The 16780-nt window shown below is 34.7% G+C and overlaps 1 protein-coding gene across 7 annotated transcripts in view; it reads left to right on the top strand.

The window, feature by feature from the left end:
• Positions 1 to 16780, top strand: part of LpR1 (Lipophorin receptor 1) — a 263945-nt gene that overhangs the window by 221372 nt on the left and 25793 nt on the right. For all 7 annotated transcript variants that reach the window (XM_069817316.1, XM_069817314.1, XM_069817319.1 and 4 more), the window contains one exon: positions 13080 to 13207. In XM_069817316.1, coding sequence (XP_069673417.1) covers positions 13080 to 13207 — 128 coding nt within the window. The remainder of the gene's footprint in view (positions 1 to 13079; positions 13208 to 16780) is intronic.

The raw sequence follows: 16780 nt of genomic DNA, 5'->3' as shown, positions 1-16780 counted from the left end.
GTATAATGCTTTTACTAATTAACCGTGCACAATTTTATATCATACTTACGCAGAGTTGGGACAGAAAATAGTACTAATAAAACATGCATAATCGATGGATATATAAGCAGTGTGTAACTAACTATACATGAAAATTACTTTGCTGTTGTTATACACACGAAACCTTCTGTTTAAGCGTTGTATACAGAAAAAAAATGGCCGCCTCTCTAACAGTTGTTCGTATCGATTGTCGTTTTATGATGATAGTTGCTTTTTAACCACCAAGTAACCACAGCAAAACAAATAAAAAGCACTGAATAATTAGAATAATATTGCTGTAGCTGTACTCTTTGATCAAAATATAGTGTGGAAATCGATCAGGCTCCGTTCTACTATCGACACAGCGCGGCACACTAGCGCACACTATCAGATGCAATAAAGAATCTCAGTTATTCTGATAATTTTAGTAATAAAATAATGGCGAAACTATGACTTAGGTCTATAACAGTATTGAAATACACGACGTATATAGTGGTTATTAGTAAGGAATTCACATAGGCCTACGACTTATATACGAGCTGTTCACTGTATAGAGCAGTTAAACGTCTGTATGAGAATTTTTATTAGTGAGAGAGTTAGAAAACTTCTCTCAGACGACAGTAACTCGTTTATCGCATTTGTCAATATATTATACATAAATATACAAAAATCACAAAGAAAAATATCGTCTAACATTTCAAGTTGAGCGCCATTGTATATTTTATTTAAAGGTCATTAATTTTGTCATTAAAAAGTACAATATGAAATTTCATTTGCGTCATTCGTAGTTAAATTGACATGTAGAGGCAGAAAATAGGAAAGAATGGAGAATGCTGGGTTTGCAATAAAAAACCTGTCTTTGGGCAGAAAGCAATGATTGAATTAATACAGAATACGGACAAAATTCTTCAGATTGTTCAGGAGAAATAGCTGTGTCCAAAATCACTTCTCCAGTATCAGGGATGCTAAAAACATAAAATTTTACCAGAATTTATAAATCAATTTTTTAAGCATCGCAATACTTTTTCTTTATACAAAACTTCATGTTTAATATACTGTAGACCTGCTGTGTTCGCGGCTTTGTATGCTAAGTTTGTCCTCATTAAAGACTTGTCTGCAGGGTAACCGAGGTCCGGTCAGGAGTTAATTTCTCTGCATGCATAACACTGGACCAAGCGAAACACAACTCGCAAATAAGGTAGAAATGAAGAGAGATACAAATAAACAGGAAAGAAGAAATGAAAAAGAAGATAAGAATAAAATGGAGAAAAATATTATGAATAATTAAAAGGGAAGAAATAATAAATAATATGCGAAAGAGAACAACCTAAATGAAATTAGCAAAAGGAAGAAAAAACAATAAAAATAAGATAAGTAAAAGAGATGAAATGAGAAAAATAAAAAAGAGTCACCGGCGCGGCGTAGCTCAGACGATAGCGTGTTTGCTTGCTGTTCCACAGCTGCCTCTGGAGTGTGGTTTCAATTCCCGCTTGGACTGATTACCCGGTTGGTTTTTTCAGAGGTTTTCTCAAATTATAAGGCGAATATTAAGTAATCCCATGGCAAATCCTTGAGCTCATCTCTAAATACCATCTCGCTATCACCATTCCATCGACGCTAAATAACCATAATAGTTGATGCAGCGTTCTTGAATAACTTAATTAAAAATAAAAAGAAGGAACAAAAATACATACATCTGAAACATAGACATTACGACGAAGTGAAGAGAAGCGAATAGAAGTATTTGAAATGTGGATATGAAGAAGAATGGAGCGTGTGAAATGGCCAGACAGAATAAGAAATGAAGTTTTGCTACAAAGAGTGGATGAAGGAAAAATGATGCTGAAACTGATGAGGAAGAGAAGAAGGAAATGGTTGGGTCACTGGCTGAGAAGAATCTGCCTACTGAAGAATGCACTGGAAGGAATGGTGAACGGGAGAAAAGTTCGTGGCAGAAGATATCAAATGATAGACGACATTAAGATTAGAGATGAACAACGATCGAGAAAACAAGACTAAACAGCGCCCGCAAAGCCGAAAACCCGCACGACAATGTTCTATACGTAGCATCGTTGATGTAAAGCCTGCTTGTGAGTGTTTCGAGACACCCAGATTATTCACTCCCGAAGTCCCGAACGTCAAGCAGCCTTGAATCGCCACAGTTGTTTATACTTGACTGAACTTTCATCTACTTTGACAACTGTTATATATGTGTAAACAATGTAGTAGCCTATTTGAAATATCATCTCTACCTTTCAGTGTATAATAATCCGTTCCCCAGTCTTTATTTAATTACTAGACCCTTATTAAAAGGCTAGGAATTTTCTTTTCATATGTTTCATATCAAGTGTGCAATCTCAAGTAAAAAGATATTAACGTTATGTTTTATGTTTCTTAGAAATATTCATTTATTTAAAGAATTGTTTTTTTTTTCTATTTATGTAACCATAGGTAAAATCATATAATAGAACCAGAATGTTTTGATAACTAAGATACTGTTCTGTTTTGTCTTTTTGTCTCATTTAAACATTTATAATGTTATTTAATTCAATGATGTATGTTATTCAAGTTACGAAATCTTTCCACGCCGACCAAATGCGATTTGGAGAATGACGAGCCAGACTCGAAGCGCACGAGAATGAGGAGACGAGACTTGAAAGACAAATGCAACGAACACAGCGGGCGAGAGCGGCAGTTAGTTTTGTTCATCTCTAATTAAGATAAATATGGATCATATGCGAAGACTAAGAGGAAGGCAGAAAATAGGAAAGTTTGGAGAATGCTGAGTTTGTAGTGTAAGACCTGCCCTTGGGCAGAAAACTATGAATGAATGCATACATACATACATACATACATACATACATACAGGACGAGAAAGAAATAGAGATGAATAAATAAATGGAAGAACGTGAAAAATAATACATGAAAGTAATGAAACGAAAAGGAAGAAATGAAAAGAAATAAATGAGGAGAAATTAACACAAAGGGTAAAATGAAGGGAAAGAAAGGAAGAAGGAAAAAACGAAAAGAAACAAAGAAATGCCTAATTAATAAAGATATTTAAGAAATAAGGAAGAAAAATTGTTATAAATAAGACAAAGAAAAGAAAGAATATTGGAAAGAGAATGAGTAAAGAATGGATTAAAAAGGAGTAACACAAACAGATATAATACAAGGAAAGTCAAAGAAAAGGAAGAAAGAATTAAATAAAATATAAAAAGAAATAATAAAATAATAGAAGAAAGTAGAAAAGGACAGAATGAAAGAAAGAGGGAACAAGGACAAAAATAGAGAGTAACATTAAGAAGCATAGCAATAAGTCAGGAAGGATTAAGATTGTGCTGCGTGTTCTTCGCGATGTGATTTTGCGACCACTGACGTCTGAGTCATCAGTTCGCACATGTTTTTGCAACAGGTAGTGTTTACTGACGTCAACTTGCTGGGGAATGCACCTTGGACCTTGTTTGTTGTGTCCCGCGGCAAGGGAAGCAACAATGGCTGTAGCACACACAGTACGCATGCGCCGCCAGTGTATTACAGTCGGCAGGAAAACATCCATCGGTCTAGTTGCGGTGCAAACGAGCTCAGATGGCCGGCAGATGTTAAGCGGAAAGGTGGTGTTGAGAGACGTCATAGGATAAAAAGTCGTCAGTGCCGCGTGATAACGCAGTGACAAGCGAACTTTGGGACGGCCGGGCCGACATGAGTTTCAAACCTACAGGTAATTTCTCAAGGTTGTGTTTCGTTTCGCAGTGGATCTGTGTATTTTTCATAGATTACAGAGTTCGGTAGTTTCCAAATATTGCGTAACTATGCTACCTGTTGCACAGTTATGATGTAGCTTATATGGAACAGTGTTATAACATGCAGTGAAGAGTGTGGGTGGAAAAAAATCGTGGCATTTTTGTAAGTAATGTGACATAGAAAAAGGAATTGGGCATGAAGTTGCTTGTTCAGCGGTGGAATTATTATTATTATTATTATTATTATTATTATTATTATTATTATTATTATTATTAATGGTAGGCCTCGGTAGCGTAATCGGTATAACGCTCGTCTTCTGTGCTCGAGGTTACGGGTTTGATCCCGGCCCAGATCGATGGCATTTAAGTGTGCTTAAATGCAACAGGCTGATGTCAGTAGATTTACTGGCATGTAAAAGAACTCCTGCGGGACAGAATTCCGGCACACCGGCGACGCTAATATAACCTCTGCAGTTGCGAGCGTCGTTAAATAAACCGTAATTTAGTTTACATTTTTATTATTAATGAGAAATAATCTTCAGCTCTGTTTTCGACATTTAAAGCCCGTGTCCTATATCAATTGTTCTTGATTTACAGGACGAAATAAATCAAATAAATTCTATGGGCCAGTGGCAATAAACTGTGAGAGTTGTTTAGTTGTCTCACACCTCCGAGCACGGAGTCTTGATGGAATGAATTACTTTTAAAGGAACCGAAGTTCTATGAGAAAACCTGCCCCAAAGTTGTTTCCACTGACACTGCCGAGGATCGAACCCCAGGCATCTTGGTGAAAGATCGTTGTTCAACCGATTAAGCCACGGCTGTATTAATAATAATAATAATAATAATAATAATAATAATAATAATAATAATAATAATAATAATAACAATAACAACAACAACAAATTACACTGGCGAAGGAAATAAAACCTGTGGAAAATGAACATTGTTGATAATTTCGATCATCTCTCTTAGCAGACATAGGCTCTAATATCCATTATAGCTTCTTATCCGCTTTCAGGAAATCGGGGATCTGTGAACATTGTCTTCAATGATAACGATTTGTTTTCCACAGTGGAAATTTACTTACTGCAGTGGTCTTCAAGCACATGTACCATAATACCGCAGTTAGAATAGTAAATTAGATTAGAGCGAGTTATACATAAAGTACGTATGTGCCATGGTTAAAAAATCCTTGCTTACATTAGGCAACTGTATCATTATTAACATCATCAGTAGGACCAGGAAGTTCATACCCTAAAAATCTACTAAATATACATGCAAGTATGCCTTTAAAAACCTTAAAATATGCAAATAAATATGCACTAATAAAATTCTATAATTAATGAGTAATATTTCAAATCACATTATACTGTTATACTGTACATGTTTATTGCATTTAGGACCCTTGTGGTCACTCAAATTCTTTGAGCTGATGTTTTTAATGAATAAATAAAAAATAAAATAACAATAAAAATAACAGTAAGCAATAAATCGATAAATGAAATAACATTATAATTCAAACTAGATGAGACTAAACTTACATTTATTGTTGAAAGCGGCATACTACTGTGCCGTGAGATACAAAAGGTGTGCCACGAAAGTTTCAATACTTTTGTGATAAAAACAAAATTATAATAATTTCACTCAGTACCAGTTTTCAAAAATAGAATATGATGATTTCATTTTAAAAATCCAAACTATGCATTTTTATGCAACACAAACTCAGCTTAAACACGAAAATATGCCACAATAATATAAATATCATGAAATATTATGCATTTATAAAAAAAAAAAACAAAATATGCAAATATATTCAACATAAAATTTGAAGAGTTCGCGGGAAAAACGATGAATGTCACAGTTTTCTTAATGTTGATGTCATTATCTAATCCAATGGATCACTGCGAAGTTTAATGTTGTTCTTATGAAAAATGATAAAAAGGAGAATTATCATCACGAATGCAGTAATCCTTTCCTTTATTTTCTATAGAAACAGCACTACTTCTTGCAGTTATAGACTCAATTAGATCATTATCTAATCCTTAACAGAAATGTGACATTCATCGTTTTTCCCGCTGATTCTTCATTTGATTTGATAAGTTTAAATGTTGATGATTCGTGAAACTATTAACCAGCAATTAATTACAGCCAATGGAAAAATATAATTATGCAAATGCATGAACTTTCTGGCCCTAATCATCAGTGTTTGGTTGACACCTGGAGTAAGGCAGACACGTGCAGTGATCTTGCACCCACGAAGTTGCCACTTCTTTCTGCCTTTCGTTATCCATTGCAAAGCGTGTAGGCCCACAAGATGACGTGATAGTCATTCACAAGAGATGGCAACGTCGTATTAGAGTGCATTACACACTCACAATCAGTTCTAGGCTTTTCTTGCACTCTTTGAAGATGAAATCGGAGGTTATTATGGTTTCGTTGAATCTTAAGAAACACATCCTCTGTTATAATATAATATTATCTTTCAGGTGTCTTGCTTGCATTAAATATTTTTTTATTATAGAAATTTTATGACAAACCGTGCGAGTTGAAAAATGCCTAGGTTATTTTTTTTAGTCTTCCAGTTAGGTTACAGTAGCATTGTTCTAGAAGTTATGATCGTGCATGATAAATATTTTCATGGTATTCAATGAGATTTGAAGGTTTTCGGTTTTGAGCCATGTATGTATGTATGTATGTATGTATGTATGTATGTATGTATGTATGTATGTATGTATGTATGTATGTATGTATGTGTTCAGTCAACATTTTCTTCTTACTTTGTTATTTAGCGATGCTGTATCAACTGCTAGGTTACTTAGCATTGGGATTGGTGATAGCGAGATGGTATTTGGCGAGAATTCCCCATAGATTACCTGACAATAAATGTATCAGCCAGAACCTTAATCAGAGGTATTGAATCATGTAATAGAGAAATATTCAACGTTTCGGGATTACCTATAGGTTACATCTTAAAAGAGAAGCGTTGGAAAGAAGGAAGTAGGTTAGGCCTATATTTTCAAGAGGTAATATTCTGGAAACCCAATAGGTATATGAGATGAATAAAAAATCTCATACTTCGCAACAAACTATGATTACTAATGCTATGCATATCATAAGATCTGAAAACACACAAAATTAACTCACTTTTGAAGCGAGTTCATTGAAGACCACCGACTTATGGATAATAATAATAATAATAATAATAATACTGACAATTACTAGAAAAGGCAAGAAATTGATAAATACACAAGACTGTAGCATTTGTAACTGTTCATATCCTTCAAAAGAAATTACAAAATAAGGTCACACTCATCCAATCTGATCTAGAGGAAGTTAGATGTGACGTAAAGTGGATATTGAATGTATAGTCTACAAATTATTTATGTTGACATTAAAAAAGTCAATCAGGCTTACAAGGTTATGTATAAGAAATAATACAATCATGTATCAAAATAGCTTGTTTCTGAGAATTTGATCTACCGGCTTAGTTTGGGCGGTAAGCGCGTTTGCTTGCTGATTCGGGGTTGCGCGTGGGTTCGATTTCCACCTGGACTGATTACCTTCGCCAAATACAGTCTCGCTATCACACGTTATACCGGCGCTAAATTAATACCTAGTAGTTGATACAGCGCCGTTAAATAGCAGACTAAAAAATGTTTTTTAAGGATTCTCATCGATCGCATCGTACCGTCTATTAAGAATAATAGTGTAATTCGTAATGTACCAATATATAAAATCGTGCCAGACCTTGGGTTTTTAAGAAGAGTAAAAAACAACTAAATCGTCTTGCAAATGAAGTGAGCCAAATGTTGGATGCGCCATTTATAATTGAAGCTCTTGGTTATATGCCGTGAAGACTGGCACAAAACATGTCAAAACTGCCAAGACGCACCGGGCAATGCAAGCCATTGTACTGTTTGTTATAAAATTGCTCAGATCCTCCCGAAAAGTATATTGTCCACAAAATAATACATAATGTCACGGTAGAGCGGTATTGAATGTGTCAAATTCTTTGGTGTATGGCCTTGGGGATTCCGAAGTAATACGCAGTGCATATCAGAAGTTTTAAATGGAACAATATTGTATATAAAATGTTGTAGAGGTAAATGATACGAAACAGAGATGTTTAATTGTTTCTAACTTCATCTAGTAGTGTCAACTGTGGAAGGTTTCAGAAATGTCTTTCTATTTAGTATTAAAAACTTGCTTTCTTAGTACGAGTACTAGGCCATTATCAAGTCTGCATGTGTTTCTGAGAATGTGTATTGTAATTCAAATAATATTATGTTTCTAGTTTATTTAGGAAGATTTCTAATGTGCGGAGCATGAAAATGCACCAGAGAACAAAGTGATAGGTACTGTATAGCTATTTTCTTTATTGTCTCTGCTTTTGAAGAATATGAGGAGAAAAAATTACACTCAAACCGTTTTACCCCCTCTCGCCGCAGGGAAAGAAACCGTTCTTTTGACTGTATACCGAATTTATGAACAAATTCTATAACAACATTTAAAGATTTCCTTTAGGAAATACCTCGACAATTCTAATTATTTCACCATGCAATTAAATCATAAAGCAAGAAGATATTGTAGGCCTACGCCAAAATTTACTAAAATAATAAATTTGTTTATTATTGCGTCAGGCTTACAATGTTGTCATCTTCTGACACACGAAATACAAATAAAATCAAATAAATAGACATTTGATAATCACTATCAACTGTGTTATTAGAGGTGATTTCTCAACAGTGAAGTACCACTGCAAGATCTGTCCACTAGTTATCTAATATATTGTTTTCCTTCATTGTTTCTTCTTGTTGGAATCCAATTAAATGTAATTTTTGGCAAAAAGTAAATATTTGCGTGAATATTGTAACAAAATGTTGATATATTATTACAGTTCATAGCGGTACACTAATAATGTCAACATTAAACCAAGACGATTCAGATGGATTGGCCATATAACCGGAACTTCACAAGAAAGAAAAAAATTAAACAAGTAAATAATTTCGATACCCGGCTCCGGAACAATTTTTCCCTCGAAATTATTCAAATCAACTTTACAGGGAGTTATACCTGAAATCTTGATTTGCAAATTAAACGAGTGTTTGAAGAATCTCCAAAAGAAAACAATCTGTAGGTATATGCGCATAAGCTATAGCGACAACTTAGAGGAAATTATTTAGAATTTACCAGATTAATGGTCATAAAACATTCCACGAAGGCAGGCTTTATTGGAAGTCATGAGTCAAGTACGTCTTGGTTAAATTATTGCTCGTTCATATTCTTAGCGCCGCTGGCGATTATATTTAATATAGGCTGACATCATCTGATAAACAAAGGTCACTGTGTACTAAATGAACACACGTCACCTAAGTCTTCATGGCTCCCTTGCCGTAAAAAGCCACACTTGTATAATAATAATAATAATAATAATAATAATAATAATAATAATAATAATAATGCATAAAGATTGTCTACCTTAGTTACACAATGATAGTAAAAACTCAAGGACTAAAATAATTATATTTCCAGCTTATTTCATGTTAAGTGATGAATAGGTCGCCTACGACTTTCCTGTAGATAATAGTGGTAATTAGGGCCAGGAACGTTATGCCCTAAAAACCTACTACATATGCATGCAAGTATGCCTTTAAAAACCTTGAAATATTACCAATAAATATGCACCAATAAAATTTTATATTTCTTTATATATCATTATAAATAGAAATAATGATGATAATAATAATAATAATAATAATAATAATAATAATAAGCAATAAATATAATAATATTATAGATTAAATTAAACTTACATTTGAAGGGTTCAGAACCATAGTGGGTCCAAGCCCCATTTACTAAAACCGAAGAAGACAAGGGTGAAAATGAAGTTATTACTATAATTCAATGGAAACATAGCAAGTAATATAAAGTATACACATTAAAACTAAATGATGTCAATCTTCATTAAACTATGATATTCACTTAACTTTAACCCTTGCCTTCTCCGTTTTTAATAAATGGCGCTTGGCCCACTATGACTCTGAACCTTTCATTTATTGTTGAGAAGTTAAAGCATGTGAATCCCTGTCCAAAAGAAGCGATGGGTTGTAATTCGCGATAATTATATGGCGTACGCTTTCAATAGAGTTAGAGTGTCTATTGTGTCTGAAGATGGATTTCTGTCTTGAAAAGCTTCTCTCTACGTCGCAAAACATTACTGGGGCATAAGTATTCGCGTAGGCTTCCGCAGCCGGTGTACATGGTACATTACATTACAGTACATTACTGGGGCATACGTAAATGGTTCTAACTATTCCACAATAAAAGATATTTCACTGAGATTAATGGAGAATTTTCCGTTTAAAATATCTCTAATGTTGCACATTTGTTCGTATCCAGGATTTTTTGATACCATGTAACTTATTTGAATGGTTCAGAACCACAGTGAGCCAAGCGCCATTTACTAAAACCGTAAAAAACAAGAGTTGAAATGAAATTAGTATCATAATTCAATGGAAACATATAGCAAGTAATATAAACTATACACATTAAAACTAAATGATATGTCAGTTCTCCATTAAACTAAGGTATTCACTTAACTTTAACCCTTGCTTTCTCCGTTTTTAATAAATGGCGCTTGGCCCACTATGCCTCTGAACCCTTCATTTTATCCTTAAGCTTTTCCCCCCATACTACCAGGGACGGAATTTAGGCTGGATATTGTTTCTTCAAACACTTCCAACACTACATTCAAACGTATGCCTACCTTTTTGAAGGACGTTATTTCTTCAGTCCTTAGTATTGTGCCGTGAGATTCACTAGGTGTACATTGGCATATATACACACACACAAATTCAACTCTTATTCCCGACAAGTTACACATAGTGGTTTTAGAACATATTAACTGGAGGTTAACTCTGTAAATGAAGTGGAACTGTTATGGGAAAGTGACTTCCTGATAGGCATGTTAAAGTTAAGCTGATATAGTACAGTAAGTACGGCCTCGTTACATGCATGGATTTTTACTTCTCTTCTGTTATTTTTCTTCATGGGTCTTGAATTCTGTACAACCAAATAAATCCCGTTGCTTTGTTATGAATTTGCAAGTCATGGCAAATAACGCGTCATAAAATAAACAGAAGCTTTCATAACGTTCTATTTCTACTCGTAATTTCGCAATACAGTATTTCATGTATTCTTAAGCTAACTTATATGGTTGCCAGCGATGACAAAACTACTATAGAAAGACGAAACAGAGAATATCATAATGTATTTTGACAGTGTTTTCTGTTTAATACATGAAGGAAGGCAATTCATTTTGAAGACCTCGTGATGTGACACAGATCCGTCGAACTGATTTAAGACAGATAAATTTCTGAGGAAATCTAGTTGAATTTCAATTCCTAATTGAACCACATTCTGCAGAAAGGAACCAACCCACATACAAATTTAGTGTCTCTATAATTAAATAATTCCTAGGATCCATATTTTGAACAAAGATACTTCGTATAATACCCTTTTGGTTAAAGCAATAAGTATGTAGTTATATTTACTTGTGAATTTATCACTCACGTTTAATTTTAAATTGCATTTTTCTCAGTTTAGGTAGGGCCTATAATGTTCGTTTCTGCAAAATGTGGTCCAATTTAAGTACTATATATCTCAAATTAATAGTACTGGCGTCGGTACTTAAGGATTAATAGGACAATGTCAGATTTATGTGTGTTTAAGGAAGTTTTACTGAGGTGTATTTGTCAACATTGCCCTTCCAAAGAGACATTTTGTAATAGAATATAGAAGAAATGGTTCTTTATTTTCCATCATTTTTATTCCATAGAGCTATGAATGCATTTTTCTCTCTCTCCTCCTCCTCACATTCAATCTCACCTCTCTTGTCTCTCTCTCTCTCTCTCTCTGTCAATTAAATAAATCATAGATGGATATATATAAAGAGTTTAATATGTAATGTTAAAATGAGTCGGGTCAGGATTTGTTGTCCTGGCAAATTTGTACAGTTCTACAAATTCACCCCAGCTTTTTTATTAAATATTGGATTTAATTTGAAGGGCCAGTGTTTTCAATCTTTGAAGTTCCCAGAAATTTAATTTTTGAATGCCTAACCAAAAACTAGTATAATCCTATCACTTCGCTCGGAACCTCTACACGCTGTGTCAGGTTTTCTTTAGAATAGGTACCGTTTTCTCTACTAAAATTTATCCATAATAAAGCACCAATTGGAAATTATGGTACTCTGACTTCTTCCCTGTGACGCCTGCTATTTATGTACTAATAAGATAGAGCACATTGATTATTATTATTTTCTTTTTACATAGAATAATTTTTTTTGTTAAAATGTGTAATTATATTTTCCTTGCGTAGTCTTTCCAAAAATTATTTTGCTATGACTAGTCGTTCACGCAGAAGTTACCAATGGTCTACATACAATCATATAGCACCAGTGAAATAGTCACGAGAAACATGTTGTGTACATGCGTGAGTTGTGGGTGATATATCGTGGACAACTAAAATATTAGCACAGCGGACGTCAGCTGCAGCACTATATTTTACTAGTGTCATAATTTTGTACTAACATTAATTTGACGGACTGTTTACTGAAACAGTCTTTTACTTCTACAACTTTAGAAAAAATACGCGTATGTAAATAAATAATTATGTATACTACCTAGGCATAAATCTAACGCAAAGAGATAAAAGTGAAGTTCAATATAAATGTACACAAAAATAATAGCTGGATTTCCTGTCTTCTCTTTCGTAATTATGCGAAGCTTTACCGTTAGATGGCAGGAGTGTTCCATGTGGCACAACTTGTTGTAGGGCTATATTATGTCATATGCTACAGTTGATTATGTTCTCCCGCTTGTTGGTTTTCTGTGTGTGTCAAAGTTATATTGTGATTCATGGAGTACAATGACAGTGAGAGATTTTGGGCACCCTGATATGTTAAGAAATATAAAAACAATGAAAATAAGACCTATACTTACAAGCAATATGTCCTCTGTAATGTGAATATTGCAACAATATTAAGCTTACTGTAAGACGTTATTTTGGTACGAATTTGTTGGGTGTTTGCACTAGAGGTCGAATGTAAGAGGAAGACAGTCCCCTGCAGAATAGCACTTGACAAAGCATCCAACAGATATGTTACCCTTGCTTTGTCTTTCCTGATAATGGAGGTTGATATCTGTGGCACAGCGAAATAACCTGAAAGTTTCGTACCTCGTTGAAAGCCTTACCCCATACTCAATTACTATACTATTTTATTAGCTATATTGTGTTTTTCTTTGTCTTCCGCAGTGGGCATCATGAACACCAGTATGAATAACAAGACACAACTAATTGACACTCCAATAGAGGAGGACAGCGGGCTGGTGGCAGGCATCGTGATTGCTGTGGTCACCATCGTGCTCATCCTTGCAGCTCTGGTGAGTCCTATTACTTGTTTGGTCCTCCGAATCCCTTGGAAACGGCTCTCATAATGTGCTGGAGGTTAACATTTCTGTTCTTTAATCACACTTTTACAGCCAGCGTCATTAAGGAATTAAGACTCGTTTTGCAAGACTGCGCTGGGCGTAGGTTCGAATCCTGTTTGGACTAGTTACATGGTTGGATTTTCGTAGAGGTTGCCCTCAAAAGGGTGGTGAATTTAGAGTAATCTCTGGGCGAATCATTGGCTTCATTTCACATAGATAACCTGGAAGTTTATTCAGTATCTTTAAATAGCCAATTAAAAATTAATACATTGTTACAAAAAATACAGAATAATTCTCGGTACGGTAGAAAAACAGGGCAGTCCACCGCTGTGGCGTTATAGTTAGTGTTGTCCTGGTTGGGACAAGTTGCATCGTTGAGATTTTTTTCCAGGGTTTTTCCCTCAACGCATTAATAGCAAATGCTGGTAACTATCGGCGCTGGACCCTGGACTCACTTAACTGGCATTATCACTTTCATTTCACTCAGACGCTAGATAGCGATCGCAAAATAAACCAATTAAAAAATCAGTTGAAGATGAATTTCAATTGTACATTAACAGCAGTGGCTACGCATTTCATAACATTAGTCAGAAATATTCTCTGGCTACATATTTGGATCAAATTGTACATGAGGGAGTTCTTTGATGGATTATGTAGAAATTTATGTGCACTGTTTTCTTTTCGCTTCTCTAATATGTGGGAATTGTAAGTTACTTACGCATTTTGACTTAGAATACATCTTTCTCCGCACCGAGTATGGGCACCTGTTCCGGAATCTTTGGTCAAACAAAAAAAAAAATTGCAGAATTTCAAATGTATACTGTAACAAGACTGTGTCACAGCCGAATACTAATGTCATTAACAGTTAGGCCATGAATCAATGTAGCTTATGTATCAATGTAGCTTATGTGACCACGCCCAATGACGTCACCTTCCCTCGCTACAGACATGAGACTGCATACGAAATTAGCGGTGCCGCTTGGTCTCTCTGAGTAATATCTCTGTATCGAGACCTGTGCGACCACTTGTTTGATTTGTAAACCCGAGTTCTGTAGTATTAAATAGACACGTATAATACACTTTGAATGAACCATAGTGAAAATTTTGTTGTGAGCTGGGACTAATTTCGGAATGTCGTTTGGTATAAAGAGAAAATATATTGCATATCCTTCTTTAATTCCTTTTCTTATCATAGACCCATATTCTCCATTTGTAAACCAAAACAAGAATTAAATATTCAAAGAAACACAACTGTAGTTTCATTCATGAAACTGCTGGATGACGTATTCTATGTGCAGGTGAATCCTGATATAACGCAGAATTTTATTCTTCAAAAATGTCCGACTGTGATCTGAAAAGGAATGTGCATTTCTATCTAACTTTTTAACTTTTAGCACACCACATTACCATTCATATTTTTATAATAATTGTCTAAACCAGACCAAATATTTTTGTTTCATTTACAATCCTCTAGGCCAGGCGTTCTCAACCTGGTGCTCTCTTAATGACATTTTGTGCTCTCGTCATGTGAGTAAAAAAGTGCTTGCGAGCACAAACGCTCCTGGGGTCCTTTTTTCAATTCAAACTTTGTTATACGAGGTGGAACAAATAGCGTTTTTATCCATCCATTATAATATCTTAGAGACCTAATAGGCCATATTGTATTTCACATGGTGTATAACCCCTTTCAATTCAATGTGGACTTAATCAGAAAAATTAAGATTCTACTCATGCATAACTTCAGTTGATACATATCCAGTCCTTCTTAGCGCTAAATATTTGTTTTAAAAGGAAAAATGCATAGACTTTGAAGAACAGAACATACAAACACGTTCCAAATACTGCAGAATGCTTCTCTCAGATGTCTGGCTATGTTCGGAATAACTTAACTGTGCAAAAAAACTTTCTAGCTTATGAAATACCTCACTCACGATCACAATTAACTAATTCACATCTGCAGAACTATTTATGTGTAGCTACAAGCGACTTCTCCTTGGATATCACTAACATTCTGAGTAACATTTAAGCTCAAGGATGTCATTATCCTATATGAATGTTTTAAAATTGTATTTGTTTATTTATTTATGTAATCATACAGACCTAATCAAAACATATTCTATTTCATGGTGCTCGCTCATTTAGTATTACTTGTGGGCGGTGCTCACAATCTTCAAAAGGTTGAGAACCCCTGCTCTAGGCATACGTCATCGTCCTGTTTGGTAATGACGATACCAACTGACATAATTTAATGTGAAATACTCTTCTTGTCCCCACTGACTTAGCATTTACATAAGTATCCTAAGTAAATAATCGCTGTTGCAACATATACGGTGCTCTCTGACTGCTATCAGCATGATCACTCAACAACAGATGGTCAACAACTGGCCAATTCGTTTTGCGCACCTTGAGTGACATAAAACATTTCTCATCTGAACTGGAAGCACACGTGGTTTAAAAATGCAATGAGTTTCCTTGAAAGTACGTTCCGGACACATTTCATTACTGAAAGGTATCAGTACGGGATATGCTTCACGTGCCTTGAGTGGGAGATCTCCGCCGATATGCGACCTGCCTGCAGATTACGACATAGCTTACAAATAACACTGCACGATGTGTAATTAATAAGTAACTTAATTTATTACAGAATAACATCCCATTCGGAGAATTTAAGTCTCTAACCAAAGTGGAAGCTTCTCTTCCTTCAAGTTTTGATTACACAACGTGGGGAATTCTACAACATTAACATGACTTCATATTGGAAGAACTAGTTCGTTTTGCAGTATTTAGGAATAATTACTACTAGTCTTATTTAGTTTTGCAGCAATTTGTTACCACATAAGTATTTTCTGAGGGTATCTTCATGACGTTCAGAACTCAAATCGTGAAGTTCTCCGTGTTTCATACATACTTAGTCAAGGTAACCTTTCGCTTTTTAACATGATAGAACTTAATTGGTGTTAAACTCACAAGAAGCTGTTAATTCTGGAGTCCTTAAACTTCGCAATCTTTATGGTCTTCTTGAAACATGACCTTTACTTGATCGATACGGGTGCCCGCAGGGAAATCGAGAGGTTCATTTAATCCCCCCCCCCTTTTTTTTTTTAATCCCGCATAAAATCTGTCTACTAGGAAACGTAATAAAATTTACAGTTTACAAATTATAAAAAATATTCATAATGAAGTAATTACTGTCATGTGTAATATTTTAAACTCATGTATACTTTTTTAATGTATCATAACTATACGTATTACTATATGTATTACAGTATTTTGCTTCTACATAGTAAATTTATTTACATTAATGAAACATACACGACAATTAAAAAATGAATTATTCTTTGGCAGGGCCCTAGTTACGTTTGAACCAATGCAATGATTGTAACTTCATGAGGAAAACGTCTTACATATTATTACTGCTTTATGGGGACATTCCACTAAAAATGACAACTTTTTTCCTAATCATTTTTTTCGACCGAATTTTGAGAGCATGTTTACTATGTAAAGGACTAACAAAATCCAAATTTT

The sequence above is a fragment of the Periplaneta americana genome, chromosome 17 (genome assembly GCF_040183065.1).
Source record: "Periplaneta americana isolate PAMFEO1 chromosome 17, P.americana_PAMFEO1_priV1, whole genome shotgun sequence".
Lineage (NCBI taxonomy): Eukaryota > Metazoa > Arthropoda > Insecta > Blattodea > Blattidae > Periplaneta > Periplaneta americana.
This window is presented reverse-complemented; position numbering and strand designations above follow the sequence as displayed.